Source organism: Ranitomeya imitator, chromosome 1, assembly GCF_032444005.1.
Source record: "Ranitomeya imitator isolate aRanImi1 chromosome 1, aRanImi1.pri, whole genome shotgun sequence".
Lineage (NCBI taxonomy): Eukaryota > Metazoa > Chordata > Amphibia > Anura > Dendrobatidae > Ranitomeya > Ranitomeya imitator.
The window spans coordinates 758,364,358-758,385,099 of record NC_091282.1 but is presented as its reverse complement, the minus strand read 5'-3'; the positions used below and the strand labels follow the sequence as shown (position 1 = coordinate 758,385,099).

The window sequence follows — 20,742 nt, the reverse complement described above, 5'->3', positions numbered from 1 at the left end:
AAGCTTGCTGCCATTCTGACACTTCCAAGGGCTCTGGAAATGTGACATGGACCTGTAAACTATAGGATCTTAGTTTGCATTGTGAAATGGCGTGCTTTCCTTGCAGTATGCCAAATATGAGGCAGCAGCGTACCTACGGAAAAAACACGCACAACTCGATATGGAGTGCATTTACTATTACATTTGTGAAAATTAAAAATTTGGAGCTAAAGCAACATGTTAGTGAAAAACACCTTGCTGTAATTCCTGTTAAGCACCTGAAGGATTAAACTTCCTGAATGTGGTTTAGAATACCTTGAGAGGTGCAGCTTTTAAAATTGGGTTGTTTGAGGGACTTGTGTGTTAAAAAAAAAAAAAAAAAAAAAGACTCCCAAAGTCACTTCAAAAGTGAAGCAGTCTCTACATCAATAGGTTTTGTTAATGGTGTTGGAAAAACGAAAAATTGCTACTAAACTTTTAACCCTTCTAAACAAAAAAAAAAGTTTACACAATCATGCTGACAAAGTAGACATGCAGTATACAGTGGGGCAAAAAAGTATTTAGTCAGTCAGCAATAGTGCAAGTTCCACCACTTAAAAAGATGAGAGGCGTCTGTAATTTACATCATAGGTAGACCTCAACTATGGGAGACAAACTGAGAAAAAAAAAATCCAGAAAATCACATTGTCTGTTTTTTTAACATTTTATTTGCATATTATGGTGGAATATAAGTATTTGGTCAGAAACAAAATTTCATCTCAATACTTTGTAATATATCCTTTGTTGGCAATGACAGAGGTCAAACGTTTTCTGTAAGTCTTCACAAGGTTGCCACACACTGTTGTTGGTATGTTGGCCCATTCCTCCATGCAGATCTCCTCTAGAGCAGTGATGTTTTTGGCTTTTCGCTTGGTAACACGGACTTTCAACTCCCTCCAAAGGTTTTCTATAGGGTTGAGATCTGGAGACTGGCTAGGCCACTCCAGGACCTTGAAATGCTTCTTACAAAGCCACTCCTTCGTTGCCCTGGCGGTGTGCTTTGGATCATTGTCATGTTGAAAGACCCAGCCACGTTTCATCTTCAATGCCCTTGCTGATGGAAGGTTTGCACTCAAAATCTCACGATACATGGCCCCATTCATTCTTTCATGTACCCGGATCAGTCGTCCTGGCCCCTTTGCAGAGAAACAGCCCCAAAGCATGATGTTTCCACCACCATGCTTTACAGTAGGTATGGTGTTTGATGGATGCAACTCAGTATTCTTTTTCCTCCAAACACGACAAGTTGTGTTTCTACCAAACAGTTCCAGTTTGGTTTCATCATACCATAGGACATTCTCCCAAAACTCCTCTGGATCATCCAAATGCTCTCTAGCAAACTTCAGACGGGCCCGGACATGTACTGGCTTAAGCAGTGGGACACGTCTGGCACTGCAGGATCTGAGTCCATGGTGGCGTAGTGTGTTACTTATGGTAGGCCTTGTTACATTGGTCCCAGCTCTCTGCAGTTCATTCACTAGGTCCCCCCGCGTGGTTCTGGGATTTTTGCTCACCGTTCTTGTGATCATTCTGACCCCACGGGGTGGGATTTTGCGTGGAGCCCCAGATCGAGGGAGATTATCAGTGGTCTTGTATGTCTTCCATTTTCTAATTATTGCTCCCACTGTTGATTTCTTCACTCCAAGCTGGTTGGCTATTGCAGATTCAGTCTTCCCAGCCTGGTGCAGGGCTACAATTTTGTTTCTGGTGTCCTTTGACAGCTCTTTGGTCTTCACCATAGTGGAGTTTGGAGTCAGACTGTTTGAGGGTGTGCACAGGTGTCTTTTTATACTGATAAGTTTAAACAGGTGCCATTACTACAGGTAATGAGTGGAGGAAAGAGGAGACTCTTAAAGAAGAAGTTACAGGTCTGTGAGAGCCAGAAATCTTGATTGTTTGTTTCTGACCAAATACTTATTTTCCACCATAATATGCAAAAAAATGATAAAAAAAAACAGACAATGTGATTTTCTGGATTTTTTTTTCTCAGTTTGTCTCCCATAGTTGAGGTCTACCTATGATGTAAATTACAGACGCCTCTCATCTTTTTAAGTGGTGGAACTTGCACTATTGCTGACTGACTAAATACTTTTTTGCCCCACTGTATGTTATTAGCTTGCGTGGTGTGACCATTTTCAAGGCATAACACTATTAGAAGATTGCTATTTAAATGAGGATAAGCCAATATTACTGACCATGTAATCTGCATGGGAAATCCCTACTCCCACCCACCTTCCCCTTTTTGACGTCATGAACCTGGGTGGGTTAAGACTGAAGGGTTTCTTTAGCCACCGCACTTTCAATGTCACACAAAAAACACTCATTTCTCCAGACCCCCATAGCTTATTTTAGCTACCCCCTCCCCCACCGTTGCAGCCGTGCAATATTTGATTGGCCGATCTTACTTGTACAGCTGGAAGTGTAAGGAGATAAGAAAAAATAAATCCACAGGACACAATAGATGTACATGGGGTTGTGCGGTTTTTATTTTTTTTGTGTATTTTTTTTCTGTTTTCAATTGAGAAATACATCATCTGTTTACAAAATAGCTTCTGAAAAATACAAGGAGAACGGGTACTATAAAACAAAGCAAACTCCAGTCATGGGACAATACATACATCATGCGGAAGCAACAGTCTGATCTTCAGGATGGGAGAAACTAGAGATAAAAGGTACAACACAGAAGGTGGGCAAACAAAAAAGTAATAAACGAGGCCAAACATTGTCCTGGGGAGAAGACAGAAAAGAAATATACAAACATCTTAGGTTTCTAGAAAGCTGTGGATGATGAATCGGAGTGTGGGGGGACCGTATCCTGTAAACAAAAGACTTATAACCTGGCGGCTGGCATGACTATAAGGAATAGACATTACAGGTCCTATTTTGTGGGTTTTATACCTAAAGGGAATCTCAAAATGTAATATGAGAAGGAATTATTGCATGGGCTTAAAGGGGTGGTCCTGGATTACGTTACTGATAACTTGCATTTAGGATAGGACATCAATATCGAATCGGTGGGAGTCGATCACCCAGCGTCCCAACCGATCAGCTGTTTCCTGTAGCTGCCAGATATACAGTGTACAGCACAGTGCCATATAATGAGTAGTGATCATTCTTGGGTACTACAAGAACGGCAGTACCCAAAAATGGCCACTACAAAGTGTACGGTGCTGTGGAGCTCCAACTCCGTCCAATGGACCTTCAGCTGCTGTATGACCTTGCAACAGCAGATAAATGAGGGGGGTCTCAGCCAAGGCACCCCATTAATCTGATCCTAAGGGTAGCCCATCAACATAAAAAGTTCTGGACCAGGCCTTTAAACGGAAAAACAACCCCTATGCCAAATGTTGCTAAATTCAAGAATCACATGTAGTTTTTGACATAGCCTTATAAATCTGCCCTATATATTCCCCATCCCCATAAATCCAGTTCTGGCTAAAAATAAACAAAATACAAAACCCAACATGTGTGATCCCAGCCTTTCATGAGTTTTCCTGGATAAGAAAATGTTTTTTTTTTTATCCCTGAAAAATTGCAGCATTCAATCAAATGGGAATGAATTGCAATACCACCCCACAACCACAAGTGGTGCTGTTCATTTTTTTTCTCCTAATTTTGGAAACCCCTATAAATTAAATGCACTGCAAATGATAACTCAAAGTACAGAGAAGGAAAACCGCATTAGTTATTGTGCCCCCCCAAGTCGTGCGCTGGCAATCGCACACCGACTGCGCCACGAAACCAAAAGATATAGTGTGTGTCAGACTTTCAACACATCCACTGATTCATTCAACCTACCCGCGGCAATGCTAGATACTCTTTTAGTCATATACATCTTGCACCCCACCTAGCTTAGAGGATAAATCACAGCTTCTCAAATGAGTTACAGTAGGGGAAAAAAAAAAACGAACGAAAGTTGGTTGTCTTATACATGAAAGTTTCTGCAGCACTTTGCAGCAGGACAAAAACCCCAAACCCGGCATTACCAAAGGATACCCGCACTTATACAGCTTTTGAAGCGATGCCGCACCTCCCCTAAAGTCTGTGTAAAGGTAGGGGGAACTAAGAAATATTGGCGTTAAAAGGAAAGGAAAATGAAAGGGACCCTCGCAATCGGCCTTCAGAACTCACACAAATGATAACCTAATGATATTACGACAAACATTAACGCTTCACTTTCATTTTCTTTACAAAAGGTGGGGGAGGATGACATGTCCAGTGCTGGGATACAACATGCAGAAAGAAAAAAAAAAATCTAGCACATGAATGAAACTGAAAAGGACAATTAAAAAGAAACCCATCTAAAAGTTCCTCGCTACGGTTAAAAAGAAATGAAAATAAAAAGTGCTGAGAGATTTCAGGCCAGATGTATTGTCAATTCTGCGAGAGATACATGAACTATCGTGGAGTACGGATACAGTTATCAGTCACAACTGCGAGTCTCTCCCAAGACGTCAGTCCTTTTGGGTAAATTATGGAACAGATGGCAACCAGTTACCAGTGCGTCACCAGTCATCGTACTAACCTGGACTTCCAGATTGGTGCTTACAGGCCAATACAATTAGCTAATTTTTTTATACATTTTTTTTTTTTTTAAAGTAATATCACATCCTCTTCTTCTCCAGCACTTCCAGGAGACCACTGTTCATCTGGTGGAGAGATTGTTTATGGACCCTGAGGTACTAAGACTGAGGGGAGGGGGACTTTTACCGGTTCAGTCTCAGTTTTATAGAATTCTTGATAACTGGGATAGGATTAGCCGGCAGCGCGGGGATGTCAGACAGATCGGTACTGGACGATCGCTAGGGACAGAAGACAAGTTTAAAAGGGATTAAAAAGAAAGAAAAAAATGCTTTTAAAAACAAGTAATTTCTCATGTGCATGGGACAAGGATCCTTCTACAGAGAATCTGCAAATTACAAAATGCAGGTTCACAGAAAAACATTTTCAGCTACATAATATCTACTGTACATAAAAAGTAGTCACTGTGTACATACACTGCTCAAAAAAATAATGGGAACACTTAAATAACAGAATATAACTCCAAGTAAATCAAACTTCTATGAAATCAAACTGTCCACTTAGGAAGCAACACTGCTTGACAATCAATTTCACATGCTGTTATGCAAATGGAACAGACAAAAGATGAAAATTATTGGCAATTATCAAGACACTCAATAAAGAAGTGGTTCTCCAGGTGGGGACCACAGATCACATCTCAGTACCAATGCTTTCTGGCCGATGTTTTGGTCACTTTTGAATGTTGGTTGTGCTTTTACACTCATGGTAGCATGAGACGGACTGTACAACCCACACAAGTGGCTCAGGTAGTGCAGCTCATCCAGGATGGCACTTCAATGCGAGCTGTGGCAAGGTTTGCTGTGTCTGTCAGCGTAGTGTCCAGAGGCTGGAGGAGCTACCAGGAGACAGGCCAGTACACCAGGAGACATGGAGGGGGCTGTAGGAGGGCAACAACCCAGCCTTTGTGCAAGGAGGAACAGGAGGAGCACTGCCAGAGCCCTGCAAAATGACCACCAGCAGGCCACAAATGTGCATGTGCCTGCACAAACGGTTAGAAACCGACTCCATGAGGATGGTCTGAGTGCCCGATATCCACAGATGCTCACAGCACAACACCGTTCAGGATGCTTGGCATTTGCCACAGAACACCAGGATTGGCAAATTCGCCACTGACCCCCTGTGCTCTTCACAGATGAAAGCAGGTTCACACTGAGCACATGTGACAGAGTCTGGAGACATCGTGGAGAGCAATCTGCTGCCTGCAACATCCTTCAGCATGACCAGTTTGGCAGTGGGTCAGTAACGGTGTGGGGTAGCATTTCTTTGGAGGGCCGCACAGCCCTTCATGTGCTCGCCAGAGGCAGGCTGAATGCCATTAGGTACCGAGATGAGATCCTCAGACCTCTTGTGAGACCATATGCTGGTGCAGTTGGCCCGGGGTTCCTCCTAATGCAGGACAATGCCAGACCTCATGTGGCTGGAGTGTGTCAGTAGTTCCTGCAAGATGAAGGCATTGATGCTATGGACTGGCCCGCCCGTTCCCCAGACCTGAATCCGATTGAACACATCTGGGACATCATGTCTCGCACCATCCACCAACGTCACATTGCAGCACAGACTGTCAAGGAGTTGGCGGATACTTTAGTCGAGGTCTGGGAGGAGATTCTTCAGGAGACCATCCGCTGCCTCATCAGGAGCCCAGGCGTTATAGGGAGGTCATACAGGCACGTGGAGGACACACACTACTGAGCATCATTTCCTTGTCTTGAGGCATTTTCACTGAAGTTGGATCAGCCTGTAACTTCATTTTCCACTTTGATTGTGAACACCGCTGCTGCCTCATCACCAACGAAGCTACCGCCTCACCAACACCGGAGCTACCGCCTCACCAACACCGGAGCTCCTGCAACCCTCAACCTACTGTCTCCTTCCCCATAATCCTGTAGAATGTAAGCCCGCAAGGGCAGGGTCCTCGCCCCTCTGTATCAGTCTGTCATTGTTAGTTTGTTTACTGTATGTGATATTTGTAACTTGTATGTAACCCCTTCTCATGTACAGCACCATGGAATCAATGGTGCTATATAAATAAATAATAATAATAATAATAACATCATTACAACTCCAGACTGTGGGATATTAGTTGTGATTTACATTGATCATTTTTATGTTTTATTGATCTCAACACATTCCACTATGTAATCAATAACGATTTACAACTGGAATATTTCATTCAGTGATATCTAGGATGTGGGATTTTAGTGTTCCCTTTATATATTTGAGCAGTGTATATAACTGATCCTGAGTTACATCCTGTAAGTGCACCAGCAGAATAGTGAGTGCATCAGCAGAATAGTGAGTGCAGCTCTGGAGTATAATACAGGATGTAACTCAGGATCAGTAATGTAATGTATGTACACAGTGACTGCACCAGCAGAATAGTGAATGCAGTATAAAACTTCTTTTCTGACAAACACACACACACCAACTGCAGAATTTAGTCTCTGGCTTGATGTTATTTAGCAGACTACAGTTGGTACCTGAGTAGATGGCAGAGTTCCAGGAACAGGGGATGATGATTTGACTTCACCTTCATGCTCCTGCAAAATCAGGAAAAAAAAACCAAAAAAGGCAGATTTATCATTATCAGTTAATTTTTAGACCGTAATGAAATGTGCTAGCTTAGCATAGTAGTTATTGGAGTTTGATAAACCTGGAGAATGTTTACACCACCATCTCTGTGCCAGGAATTTGCATCACAATTTTGGGCGCATAGTGCTTAATGTTAGGCCAGAAATGAAGAAAAAATTCCAGCTCAACGAGGCGTGAAAAGTAAAAACTAAATACTTTATTCACTTCAATCAGAAGCAGAGGATGAAACATCAGCACAATACAATAAAAACACTACGCGTTTCAGGTGACAGGGCACCCTTAACCCCTTAGTGACGGAGCCAAGTTTTTGAAATCTGACCATTGTCACTTTATGTGGTAATAACTCTGCAACGCTTCAACAAATCCCAGTGATTTTGAGACTGTTTTTTCGTGACACATTATACTTTATGAAAATGGTAAATTTAGGTCAATATGTTTTGTGTTTATTTTTAAAAAATACCAAAAATTTGAGAAAAATGTTAAAAAATTAGCAATTTTCAAAATTTGAATGATTATCCCTTTAATCCAGATAGTCATACCACAGCAAAACATTAATAAATAACATTTCCCACATGTAGGCTTTACATCAGCACCATTTGTAAAATGATATTTTATTTTTTTAGCATTTTAGGAGGTTTAAAATTGTAGCAGCAATTTTTCATTTTTTCAAGGAAATTTACTAAATTTATTTTTTAGGGACTCATCCATGTTTGAAGTAACTTTAGGGGTCTCATATATTGGGAAACCCCCAAACGTGATACCATTTTAAAAACAGCACCCCCTGACATATAAAAAACTGCTGTCAGGTAGTTTATTAACCTTTCAGGTGCTTTACAGGAATGAATGCAAAGTGGTATGACAGAAATGAAAATGTGTATTTTTACCACCTAAATGCCTCTAACTTCTGAACAGATTACTACACCCGGCAGACTCGAAGGCCGCTATTTGGTCATGAATTGCCATGGCAAACATCAGGACCACAAAATCATGATCTGAGGGCACCAATTTGGATAAAGAGGAAGCCCCCACACTCTGTTAACCATATATAATGATGTAGTCACTATTTACAGCAGCATCTAAGGGGTTAAACAGATTTGGACGGTGCAAACACTGATCGTGGCTGATGCAGAAAGTTGTCAGCTATAGTGCACAACCAACAGATGCCGGATTGATACCTGTATGGGGATGATATTCTCTTATATGTAAGGTCAGTTAAAAGGCGTATTGGCGGTCATTAAGGGGTTAATCATGATGTCGGAATTTGCATCACAATTTTGGGCGCATAGTGCTTAATGTTAGGCCACATTGCTTTCTGATAATCCGCAGCCCCTTTGAGAGGTCTCACCCACAGATGACGTCAGGGTTAGATAGAGCATCAGGTGGGTTGAATTTCAAAGGCCAATTGTCGGTTTCCTTGGTAGTTTACTGTTGCCAGGTGTTTGACAGCAGCTTACTCTCCACTCTCCCATGTGTGCATGGCCAAACCAAGCATGCATGAGTATGAAAGCGAGTGCGGTGGCCGAGAGATATTCCTATTGGCCAATCAAGCGTGCAGCAAACCTCCATCCAAGACATTCTTGTGCCTGAACAGACACTACACCAGTAACGGTCACTGGGAAGGGTCTCATTTTAGATGCAATCACCACTAGTGATGAGCGAGTGTACTCATTGATCGGGTTTTCCTCGAGCATGCTCGGGTGGTCTCCGAGTATTTGTGAGTGCTCGGAGATTTAGTTTTCCTAGCGGCAGCTGCATGATTTGGGGCTACTAAACAGCTTGATTACATGTGGGATTCCCTAGAAACCAGGCAACCCCCACATGTACTCAGGCTAGCTAGCAGCTGTAAATCATGAAGTTGCGTCAACAAAAACAATCTCTGAGCAGTCACAAATACTCGGAGACCACCCGAGCAACGAGTATACTTGCTCATCACTAATCACCACAGATAACTATTGCTGCTGTGAATTATGAAGATCATATTTTTACCTTTATAACTTCCATTTCAACTTTTTGCATTTCCTCCACATCGTTTGCAGAACAGTTTTCGATTTCGTCCTGCAAAAAAAATAGAAAGCGATAAATATTTTGAAGTCTCTCTCTACGATTCTCCCTAATGCCATCAGTCATCTCCCACATCATGTACCTAAATCATGGCTGCACAGAATTCTATAAAATCACAAAAAGCACAGGCACAACAAGGGAGCAGCGGATAGCTTACTAAGAATTGGATGTTTGTACTTAAAGGAAATCTGTCACCAGATTTTTGCCACCCAATCTGTTAGCAGCATAATGTAGCAGATACCCTTATTCTAGCAATTTGTCACTTCCTGGGCTGCTTGCTGTAGTTGGAAAAAAAAAAATCACTTATCTCAGCAGATAATCATTAGAGGACTAGTAAGCCTGCTACCATGTAGTCCTCCATATTCATGAGCTGTATACAACCCCACCCTCCACCGCTGATTGGGAGCTTTCTGCCCATGCGCAGTGTGCACAGGAAGCAGATATTCAGTGGTGTGGGTAGGGTTAGATCTGCAGCAGAAAAAACAAGGATTTTATCAAAAGTGCAGCAGGCAGACCAGAAAAGAAGGTGTTTAAGTGAACAAAAACCTCCTCAAAAGTGGCACCAACCTTACTAGTAATGGAGGAATTTGTAAAGGTAAAGGCCACACAAAAAAAGCTGAAGTTTCCAGACAGCTAAGAAAAAGCTGAGAAAAAAAAAAGAAGGGGAATAAAGAAGATCTCACACTATGCTGAGCTGCCTAGTGTCTGAGGAGAGGGTATAGCCCATCCTGCTTGTGCAACCAAAGGTATTAACGTCATTCTACGTACACATATACATAAGACATGTAACTTCACCATTATCGCATGAGTGACAATTCCCAAATATACATTTGCTGGAATTGCTTTTGTATTTAACAAGCTAGAAAATACCTCTTCAAGTTTGAGTTTCTTGGGACTATCGTCTTTCGGAGATGAGGAAGCCCGCTTTACACCGGAAACAGAAGATACAGGACTGGGCAATTTGACTGCAATGCTTGTTAAAGGCTTCGAGACTTGGTTTACCAAACGGGTCGCAGTCACGACTCTCGACACCACAGGCTTTGGTGTGGAAGAAATGGCTGGCTGCATGGCAGTATCGGCAGGAATGCTTTCGTTGAGGTTGCCTGCAAGAAATTTCCCACAAATTATAAGAAAAAACATAAAACTTGAATAAAGCCAAGGATGCAAATTACATGAAGCTTTTCTAGCCTACCCCATGAAATATCGCAGGGATTACTCGGTGACGCAATGACGTCTGCAGTGGCTGAAGTGTTTACTGGGACTGCTGGACTGTTCCTACTAGATGGAAGACAAAAATCCAATTATACTTGTACATTTACATCTTAGAAGGGGTCTGTTTCTGGAAAATAGGCAATTTGTACCCCTGAGACAATCCTGAGATGTTCAGAGGACAACTCTTTGTGGCATTGGTTGGAGAAGGCACAGAGATACTGTTGTCACTGTCCATCGATAAGTCCAAGCTGTTGTCGTTGAGAGAGACTAGCTTAACGCCATCCACCGAATGCTGCAAAACACAAAAGCAAAAGAAATAGTAAGCTTCCATAAAATTGTTACTTGATGCTTAATATTAGACAGTCCACACCATCAAACACCGTTACCTAAACACAGGACATGGGGAAGGGGGGGGGGGGGAAATGGAAAAAAATATTTTTTTTAATTTAATAACATTTTCCATAAGTCTAACAAATACAGAAAATGTCATTTGGAAGGTTTAAAGGTTTACCATCAAGTTTGGTTTTCAAGGAAAATATTATAGATTTTTTATTAAGAGACCTATTCAGTTTTGAAGGCACCTTGAGGCCTATATGTGGAATGAATAAAATATTTTTCCCACTAAAATGTAGAAAAAATTTCAACAGGCCCCCATAGCTGACAGATCCAGGGACCCTGGACTTGGATTGCCATGGCAACCATTTAGACCATACAAACACGATCTTAAGGGGGCCAATTGGGTACACAGGGAGACTTCTTCCCGATTTATCCATGTAGATACCACTGCTATGCACAAGAGCATCTAAGGGGTTAAACGGCCATGGTGCCAATAGCAATCGTGGCCGATGCAGCAGGCGGTGTGCGGTTGTATAACGCTGACACCTGCTACATTTTCAACCGTCGGGGAAACTTGTTTCTCAGTTCAGTAAAAACGCACATTGGAAGTCATTCATGGGTTAAAAGCAGTATAAAAAAACAAAAAAACAACAACCTGTATGAGAGTTTGCATGGCCATAATCCTACGGACCTGAAGGATCACGTTGACATGCTATTTTTATTGCAGGCAATTCAAAGGTGGAATTGCACTCCCCACCCCCCAACATTGCCCCTCACTGGGACTTTTTCTTACGACTCGCACCAACATAAAAACCATACATACACTCATACAGCTATGGGGACTGAAAACTAAAGGAATTATGTCTATTTGTAAAAGAATAAACAAAAGCAGAAATAACTAAATATGTCCGCATGTTTAGGGGTTGATTGCGGTTGTTGGCGCTATAGTTAACCACAGAGAAGCTGTAGTCAGTGGATGTCACAGCTGCGCAAAGTGTGATAGGGAATGGATGCAACTGTCTGATAAGTCGCACTTTAGAAAGAACTACAATCAGCAGCCACGCTTGCTTTGCACAATGGCCGGCTGCCTATTCGTCACACTAATCAGCAGGGTCATCCTGCAGGACAAGGCTGGCAGCTACACTAGAGACACGTATCACTGCGGATTTACATCACATCATGCAGGTATTTCTTCAGTGAAGCCGAAATGCTGCGGGAGACAAATCTCCAGGTGAATTTACATGGAGAATTTTCTCTGCATATGAAATCAACAAAGCTGGTACTGTAGCGATACCCTACACTAGATGAACCTGGTCTGTTGTATATGGGGCCTCCCAGTTCTCCATTGACAGATGTCAGGGAAGAGAAGGATCCGGTATCTTGGATTTCCAACATCCAATCTTTTATTCTCCGAGATGAAGGAGTCTTGGCAGAGAAGAGTGTTCCTGTATTTGGGCAGCCGCGATCAAATATGTATGCCTATGTGATTCAGCCTTAGTGTTATGTTTGCCATGATTATTCATTAGAGATGTCCATATTTGGGGACTTTTTTGTTTAAGAATTTTGCAACATTTCCCTTTTATAGACTCGGTATTGCACTATTTATTGCTAGCTGCAGAATGCGTTATTTGACAATCCATCAGTGGGTTCGCTCTGACCATTTATAACTTTTTCGCAGTTGATTTATGACCACAAGATTGAATGTACAAGGAAACAGATAACCAGGTGCAACAAAATTCATTAAACTTATTGGCAAAAATTATATCTTTTTTTTTTAGCCAAGAACTTAAGTGAAAATAATCCAGAGATGAACAACCCCTCTACTGGGCTATCTTAGCAATAAGCCATGATCTATAAAGTACTGGAAACACACACTAAGAAACTCAATACATATAGTTTTATAGGTGTCATTTACCCTTTTCTTTTTCGGCAATACGTGTGTTGGGAGGAGCTGATGCAGTCGCTTCCTTTTCACGTGCATCGCTGCGATTTTCATGTCCATTTCAAACATTTTGCTATTTATTGCCTGCCTGTAAACTGCACAAAATATCCAAAAGTTAAGAGGGGATGAGAGGAGAAGGAAGGAGGCAAAACACATTTATGCCTTAAGAGCAGCAGGAGTTACCAGTGTCTGTGAAGGCCTGGATGTCGTACGTGAGGTCCACACTGAGATTTTCTGAGTTTTCCATCTTTTTGAAGACTAGTCCGATGACCCACATGGTCTGGAATTCTTCCCTGTTAATTGGAGAACATAAATAAATGTGCAATAAAGAACATGTGAGCACAGACAGTGCTCCCATGCAATATCAGCAGGCTTACTTTTCTGGGTTTTCTCCAGGAGCTGGGAATGACTGAGGGTTCACATGAGCGAGTGTGATAAACTCATTCTTTTCTAGGCTTCCAACTAGGATACGGATCTTCGACTCGACTAAACCCACCCTGTAAGTGGAGGAACGGCATTGGTGAATGCAGGCACCAGAGAATAGCTGTACTCATCTTCTACTTTCCTCTCCTTGTAAATCTGTTCTGACAAGAACTGTCCGAGACTGGGCCACACTTACAAAAGTGCTGCACAGATCTATTCTAGTGAACGCAAGAAATACCCAGGAGCAGCTATAGAAAGAGATTCTTCATAAGTGATGTATGCTGCCAGGGTTTACAAGGTCTAATCTGTCACTATACACCTGTATCTCCCAGAAGGCAGAAGTGACCAGATGAAATCGCTTCTTATCGGCAGCAGAACATGAAAAAAAAAAAAAAATATATATGCATATATATATATATATATATATATATATATATATATATATATATATATATATATATATATATATATATATATATATATATATATATATATATACACACACATACATATATATATATATATATATATATATATATATATATATATATATATATACATACATACATACACATACACCCGTTTATCAATCCATCAGACCAATTTCTTGACATGAATCGTGCAATATTTAAATATTTAACCCTTCCTGATGTAAACAGCAATTGCTCTATTCACAGGTAGCAGGAATGTTGAAGGACCACCAGGAATCGGACTATACAGGCCCTCTTCACGAGATAGAGATACCCCTTTAAAACGAGTCATGTGGTCACAAGACACTGAGGACCCATCTATAGGATAGGTCATATCAGATCAGTGGGGTCTGACAGCCCCTTTAAGAAAGTGAAGATTCATTGGCACTATTCCTTTTAGTTGATTTACAACTAATATTCGGAAAAAATAAAAGATAATGTACATATCAGACAAAACAACACTTGCTGGATGAGGACTTACCATTCAAGATGCTGTTTTTCAGTCGGTGCACTGGCAAGAAGTATAATATAATGCCTTTGAAGATAAAGAATGCCTTTTTATTGCAAAGAGTATAAAACAATTAATATTCCGTCTTATCCCCTACACTTAAGATGAAAGAGACAAAAACAGAAATCTCCTATTTGTAAAGTCAGGTATTCTTGCTGGCTAGTAACCCTTCAAATCCTGTACATCACGCTTGTAATCTGTGGCAGAAGCCGGAGCTGTGGCTTTCATTATCTGGGCAGGAGCCCGGCTGCTGGGACAGGAAACTCAAAGCTGCTCACAATTAGAGATGAGCGAATTTGATCGGGTCCCTCCTGATTCGGCAAGCTATAGCGCTTACAGAATAAGCTGCAGAGGGAACCCGGTTTCACAGAGGCTGTGTGACCGTCACAACACACAGGCTCTCCATGCATGTGTTGTGACGGTCAACACAGCCGTGACACATGCAGCTACAGAGCGGGACAGCTGATCAGCAGGAGTGATCCATGTAGCCGGGTTCCCTCTACAGCTTATTGAGTAAGCGACCCGATCAAATTCGCTCATCTTTACTCACAATATGAAGAATTCAGTAAAACGTTCTGTCGTAACCAAACCAATAAACTCATAGGACTGTAGACGAAAGGTCGAAGTACCAGCATTATGGGATTAATTCACAGATGTTAATGTCATATAATCTCTCTCTGCTCCATCTATTTAGTAATGTTGCAAAAAGTGAAGCCTGCCCTGATCCTGATGCCAGAGGACCAGACAGGACGCCAGGTTCCGGACCTTCTGCCTGTATGTAGGCGCACAGAAGAGCAGTCTCCAGCAAGTCTGGGGTGATCAACTATCATGCCATAAATGAGTCACAACTAATAGTACAAGTCACAAACCTGGAGGAGGTAAAATAACGTTAAAATAGGCTGTCCTGTATCTGAAAAACCTGTCTGCTGTAACCCCAAAACAGCACCAGTCCTTATGTCCAATACTGCAGCCATAGAAGTAAAATGATGCACTTCCAATACCACAGCCTGAACAGAAGTGTAAAGTGCTGTGGAATTAATGGCGCTATATAAGTGAGTAAAACATATTTTTTGCAATCCATGCTTTTCTAATCCTGGGCCAACACATTTAAACATTCTGCTAATAATCTAGCTAGATGGTCTGTATTCGGAATATTTTATCAGAGGCTTTGTTAAGACTGACAAGGCGCAGGAATGGTCAGAACTAAGGAATAAGAGGATAAGTAACAGCAACCTTGAAGGTTTGTGATTTTACACCATCCTTGGCATGGACTGGACTTGTCACATACTCTTCCAGTCTGCCATACTGGCTCCAGCATCCTAACCAACTGATAAAGGGGCTTATAGGGTGTTAAGATCTCCCATGGCGAACTCCTGGCATGGAGATCTGAATCCACAGACTTTAAGGTACCGTCACATTAAGCGACGCTGCAGCGATATAGACAACGATCCGATCGCTGCAGCGTCGCTGTTTACTTTGCTAGGAGACGTCAAACACGGCACGATGCAGGAGCGATCCAGTGACGTACTTATCGTTCCTGCTGGTTGTTAGCTCCATGTAAAACATAGCAGGCATCGTTGCTTTTGCTGTCAAACATGACGAATCACGCCGACCTGACGACCAAATAAAGTTTCGGACTTCTAGCTCCGACCAGCGATGGCACAGCAGGATCCAGATCGCTGCTGCGTGTCAAACAACGAGATCGCTATCCAGGACGCTGCAACGTCACGGATCGCTGTCGTTCTCGTTGGAAAGTTGCTCAGTGTGAAGGTACCTTTAGTTTATACAGCTTTTTGGGCAGAAATATTACAAGCAGTGATTTAATTTTTAAGGACACTTGTTAAAAAAAAATTCATTTTTCCTGGAGATTCAGACAACAGTCAGGATACCACTTTTTTCAGGATTCACTCTGATTAATAATGGACTTTCAGGTTATACTTCTACTAAATGAAACGTAGTAGGTGCGTTCATTAAAGCAACCGTATAAGCTTTTTAAAGGTCCCAGAATCTGCTGCAAATTTTATGCTGGCAGGAAAAATGCGCAAGTGTCATGCTTTTTCCCCCCACTCATTTGCATGTGTGAAAAACAAAACGGATAAAAGAATGGACAATACTGCAAATTTGCAACTGCTCCTAATCTGCAAGGAAAAGCCAAGCAGCAAGCACACGAGATTTCAGAAAAAACTTGCTGGTACAGAAAAATGCTGTGTTTATTTTTTAGGCAAACACATGATGTGTGAATTCACACAACCATACGGTGCCTGGACTTGACGCCGTGGCAGTGAAGACTTTGGTCTTTGACCAGTCATGAGCCATTAGATGTAAACAAGAACTACTCTATCCACAGACCGCAAGCAGAGATATTTCTGTCCAACCTGACACAGGGGGTAGAGTCTGCTGCAGAGGCATCAGTCTGACATGTAGCACAAATCATTATGGATAGGTCACTGGCATGATACCTACTGCAGATTTTGCTTGAGAAATCTCCTTTCGGAGGATGAAATAACAGCACAAAGTATTTTCCCATCACCCCCAAAATGCGGATTAAACCATTCTCAGGTAGGGAACTTATCCACTAAAAAAAAATCTATAGAATAGATTTTAGTGGTTGTGTTGTAAGACAATAATAATAAAAAACCTATCCAGAGGGGCTTTGGTGCACCCTTGGCGTGTCCACAGGATCAGTGAACCATGACGCCCCTTAGGGGTGCTCAATCAGCGGCTCTGCAGTGCAGCCGCGCTCAGTGTCAGCTCTCAGCGCTGCCTCCTGTCTACAGTACAGTGCTGAGGAGCGATCAGAGGCAACGATGAGGGCCCGGAAGACACTATGAGCACGGCTGGGCCACTGACTGAGTTCGGGCAGAATTCACTTAAAGGGAAGGTGCCATCAAAAAATTTTTTTACAGCGATTGAAAAAAATGTAAAGAATTAATGTTTAAATTTTCATTAAAAAAATTATCATTTGTTTATAATTTAGTAAAATATGAAAAATAATTTTAAAAGGTTTGGCATTTCCACTTTTAAACACTAGGTGGAGCAGCTAATGAAATTTGACAAAAACCTAGTGTACAAATAGCTCACATTACCGCACTGCAGTAATTATGGGCGGAGTCTGCTGATGTGTGTGATGTCTCCTCTCCTCTCCTTATGGGTGTTTGCTAAGGGATTAGAGAGGATGATATTCAGGAACCCAGTGAGCAGCCATTTTGTTGGTGACTGCAGAGTAAGGCTGGGATCACACATACGCGAGATACGGCAGAGTCTCGCAGGTGAAAACCAAGCTCTGGTGCCGGAATTCCGGAGCGGAGCGTGCAGCCACACAGCAATACACGGAGCTGCATGCTCTGCTCCAGAGTGCCAGAGCTGGGTTTTCACCTGTGATACTGGGCCGTATCTCGCATATGTGTGATCCCAGCCTTATACTGACAAGTAGACAGTCACAGAGGATGGCAGGCAGCAAGGATTCTGGGAGATATGTGGTGGAGGGAGCAGGGTGACAGCAGCACAGAGTATTTCAGGAGAGCAGTGTGCTGGTGTATGGAGGCCCCCTGTTCGGTGTGCGGAGCAGCCAGGGATTGTACATAGAGCGCTGTCTTTTATACACATGGATGGACCGTCTGCTCCACAGAAATCCAGGAAACATTTCTGTGGATTGATGGCCTGTTCTGATGCAGACTTTGCATGCAGACCCCATTCCCCTCCTCAGATCCTGTCCTGGCGATGTGTGAAAGCGAGGTGACAGGTACAGTCGGGGTGACGCTGTGGGGAAATGTAGCCATATAGTAACGATAAAAATGAGACGCCTCACCAGCCTTCCCCTGACGACACCTAACTGGAGGTCATGCTGCCCCCTCTATTACCCCAGACCCGTATGCAGGTGCTCAGTCAGAAGCACCCTAGAATGGGTCCCCTTTCTGAAGATAATACTGCCATAGTGTTCTCACATAATACCGCCATATAGATCTCACATAATACTGCCAGTGTTCTCACACAATACCGCCATATACTTCACACAAAATACCGCCATATAGATCTCACATAATACTGCCAGTGTTCTCACATAATACCGCCATATAGATCACACAACGGGAGAGAGTGCATAGGAGAGGATTAGATACATGGCTCAACAGACAGTATGAAACAGGATAGGTTTAGATACACGGGTCAGCATACAGTATCACACGAGCGGATTAGATACACGGCTCAGCAGACTATCACACAGGAGAGGATTAGATACACGGCTCAGCAAACAGTATCACTCAGTATAGGATTAGATATATGGGGGTTAGCAGTCAGTATCACACTATAGGCTTAGATACATGGCTCAGCACAGTGCAGGAATAGAAACACCAAGGTCTGCTGTCCTGATGAGCTGCAGTGAGAGGCAGGACAGGAGCAGCACAGAGCCTCCCCCTCTGTTACCTCTGCAGCTCATAACCACATCAGCCAGCAGCACTTCATCCTCTCTAGAGATTACAGCCAGGGCAGCAGGCAGCATAGAGGAGACAGATAATGCCTGCTGATAGCGTGAAGGGGGGAGACGGATAAAGCTGCCCCTCCAACAGCGCAGCTCTCATGTGGAGCTCACAGATACACAGCAATCACAGATCAAGAAAGATGGCGCCAACCTCCTGCCTCGGCTGTGATGTGGAGACAGCCCAGGGGGCGTGGCCACATCACAGCAGGGAGCAGCTCAATGATAGGTATGGGGTCGGCATCCGACCGCAGTCTCCTATGCCCAGGGCTGCTGTATTTGCAGAGTGTAAGTGTCCTGCAGCTACACTTAGACTCCTGAAAAGCAAAATGGCGGTGCCCAGTGGCAGAAAAAATAATTAGTAATAAAAAAGATATTAAAGTTAAAAAAATTAATTTTGTATTTTAAATAATTGTTTAGATAAACAATCATTTTTAATGCAAAAAAAAAATTGCGGCACCTTCCCTTTAAGCCCTGTCAAACAAACCAAGAGACACAGTAAGCACTCCTGCAGACAACCTCTTTATTTGGACCAGTGCCATCTGAGGTTTTGACAGACAGCACTCGCATATGTGCACGTCAGATTTTTTCCTCAGACCAAATCAGAGTGTGATTAGCATAATCGGATGGAGAGAACAGTCGTCTGCAGCCGTAGTAACACAAATTGCATGTGCAGAAAAGTATGTACCAACTAAATGACTGGAGTTGTCAGCTCAGCAACCTATTAACATAACGTTCAAAAAGCTCTAAAATAAATCAGACACATTCACATTATTTTCTTTTTTCTTTTTTTTTTTCTTTTGTTATTTTTTTGTTGTATTTTTTTTTCTTTTTAGATTTATTTGCTAATAACATACAGGAGACAGAGTACAATGGTAATAAATGTCCACACTCAGAAAACCAACCCAAATCAAGAACACAAAACCTGACATGCATGCAAGTGGGCAAAGTGAAGCCACAGGAAACGGGCACAGAAGGGCTGCATTTGGAGAATGATTTGTACAGTAATTTGAATTAATCCAGGGAAGGCAAAAGCTTCTCCCATCCAGCGCATGTGAGGCTCGCTGGAAGTCAAAAATCACCTTGTAAAATTGTATTTTTCATGTGAACTTTGAAACTTAACTGGGAATGAAAAATCAATAATTATTTGCCAGGTGACGCATTCTGTAAGTGTGCCCCAGCTAGTGTATTAGGTGAAAAGCTACAGCTTTTCAATGTAGATTCGGGCAGTCAGCTTGGAAAGGTTTTACTGTATCTGATTATGTTACTGGCCCTCCCAGCTCAGTGATCACTGTGGTTATGAGTACTGCAGGCTCTGTTCACACTGGCGCTGGGGACACGACCAGTGTCATGACTGACTTATAACAAGCAAAATAATAATGCTGCACTCTACAATAATCTAGACAAAGTGTTAACCGTCCTTACACAATGTTTTTAGAAAGCATGGTCTTACCGAGCCCCCTACACATGTCCAGATAACACTGCTCGAAGCACATCTACCAATCTAATGCCCAGGAACTGACCCGATTCTTAAGCTCTGTTACTTACCATCCACTCTTGAGTGGGTGATTTCTCGCCATCAGCATTCTGCCAGCACTATAGGTGCTGCAAATTCCTTTCCCTCACATTCCCAGAATGCAAAACTCCTACCATTGTCAAATGGCTTGCCTGCCCTGAACTATAAGTCTGCCCCCATTACCTGTAGAGCAACAAAAAAGCAGCCCCCACCTCCTGTAATCCATCCTGCTGCTACAGATGGATTACACTTGACAATTGACGGCACGTCACACAGAATGAAGACACCAGCAGCCTGGACTGGAGGGATTTTTTTTTTAGGGTAACATCATAATGTGAAATACAATCTGCTGATCACCATCAGAGATTACTTTTTGCGTCCCACCAAACATGGCAGACAGACTATAATATACATACTTGTATTTCTGAAAGAAGTTTGGAGCTTCAAAAAGTTTGGACCAATCTGCTTTACCCAGCAAGATCTCATCTGTGATGGACAATCCTAGGGGAGAAGGAGTTACAAAAAAATAAATAAATTAAATTAATTAATTATGATGCCGTTCATAAATCAATGATTTTAGAACGTGGATAAGAACGGGAATACAACCACTAC

General features: G+C 42.3%; 1 protein-coding gene across 2 annotated transcripts in view; it reads right to left on the bottom strand.

The window, feature by feature from the left end:
- Positions 1 to 2,482: 2,482 nt before the first annotated feature.
- PAPOLA (poly(A) polymerase alpha) overlaps positions 2,483 to 20,742 on the bottom strand; it is a 30,238-nt gene continuing 11,978 nt past the window's right edge. The window contains exons 12-22 of one of the 2 annotated variants that reach the window (XM_069735034.1): positions 20,547 to 20,631; positions 14,114 to 14,167; positions 13,117 to 13,236; positions 12,923 to 13,032; positions 12,713 to 12,834; positions 10,611 to 10,753; positions 10,442 to 10,527; positions 10,120 to 10,352; positions 9,175 to 9,243; positions 7,077 to 7,136; positions 2,483 to 4,820 (exon numbers count right to left, since the gene is read on the bottom strand). In XM_069735034.1, coding sequence (XP_069591135.1) covers positions 4,725 to 4,820; positions 7,077 to 7,136; positions 9,175 to 9,243; positions 10,120 to 10,352; positions 10,442 to 10,527; positions 10,611 to 10,753; positions 12,713 to 12,834; positions 12,923 to 13,032; positions 13,117 to 13,236; positions 14,114 to 14,167; positions 20,547 to 20,631 — 1,178 coding nt within the window. In that variant the 3' untranslated portion in view covers positions 2,483 to 4,724. The remainder of the gene's footprint in view (positions 4,821 to 7,076; positions 7,137 to 9,174; positions 9,244 to 10,119; positions 10,353 to 10,441; positions 10,528 to 10,610; positions 10,754 to 12,712; positions 12,835 to 12,922; positions 13,033 to 13,116; positions 13,237 to 14,113; positions 14,168 to 20,546; positions 20,632 to 20,742) is intronic. The other variant, XM_069735043.1, reaches the window with a different exon arrangement.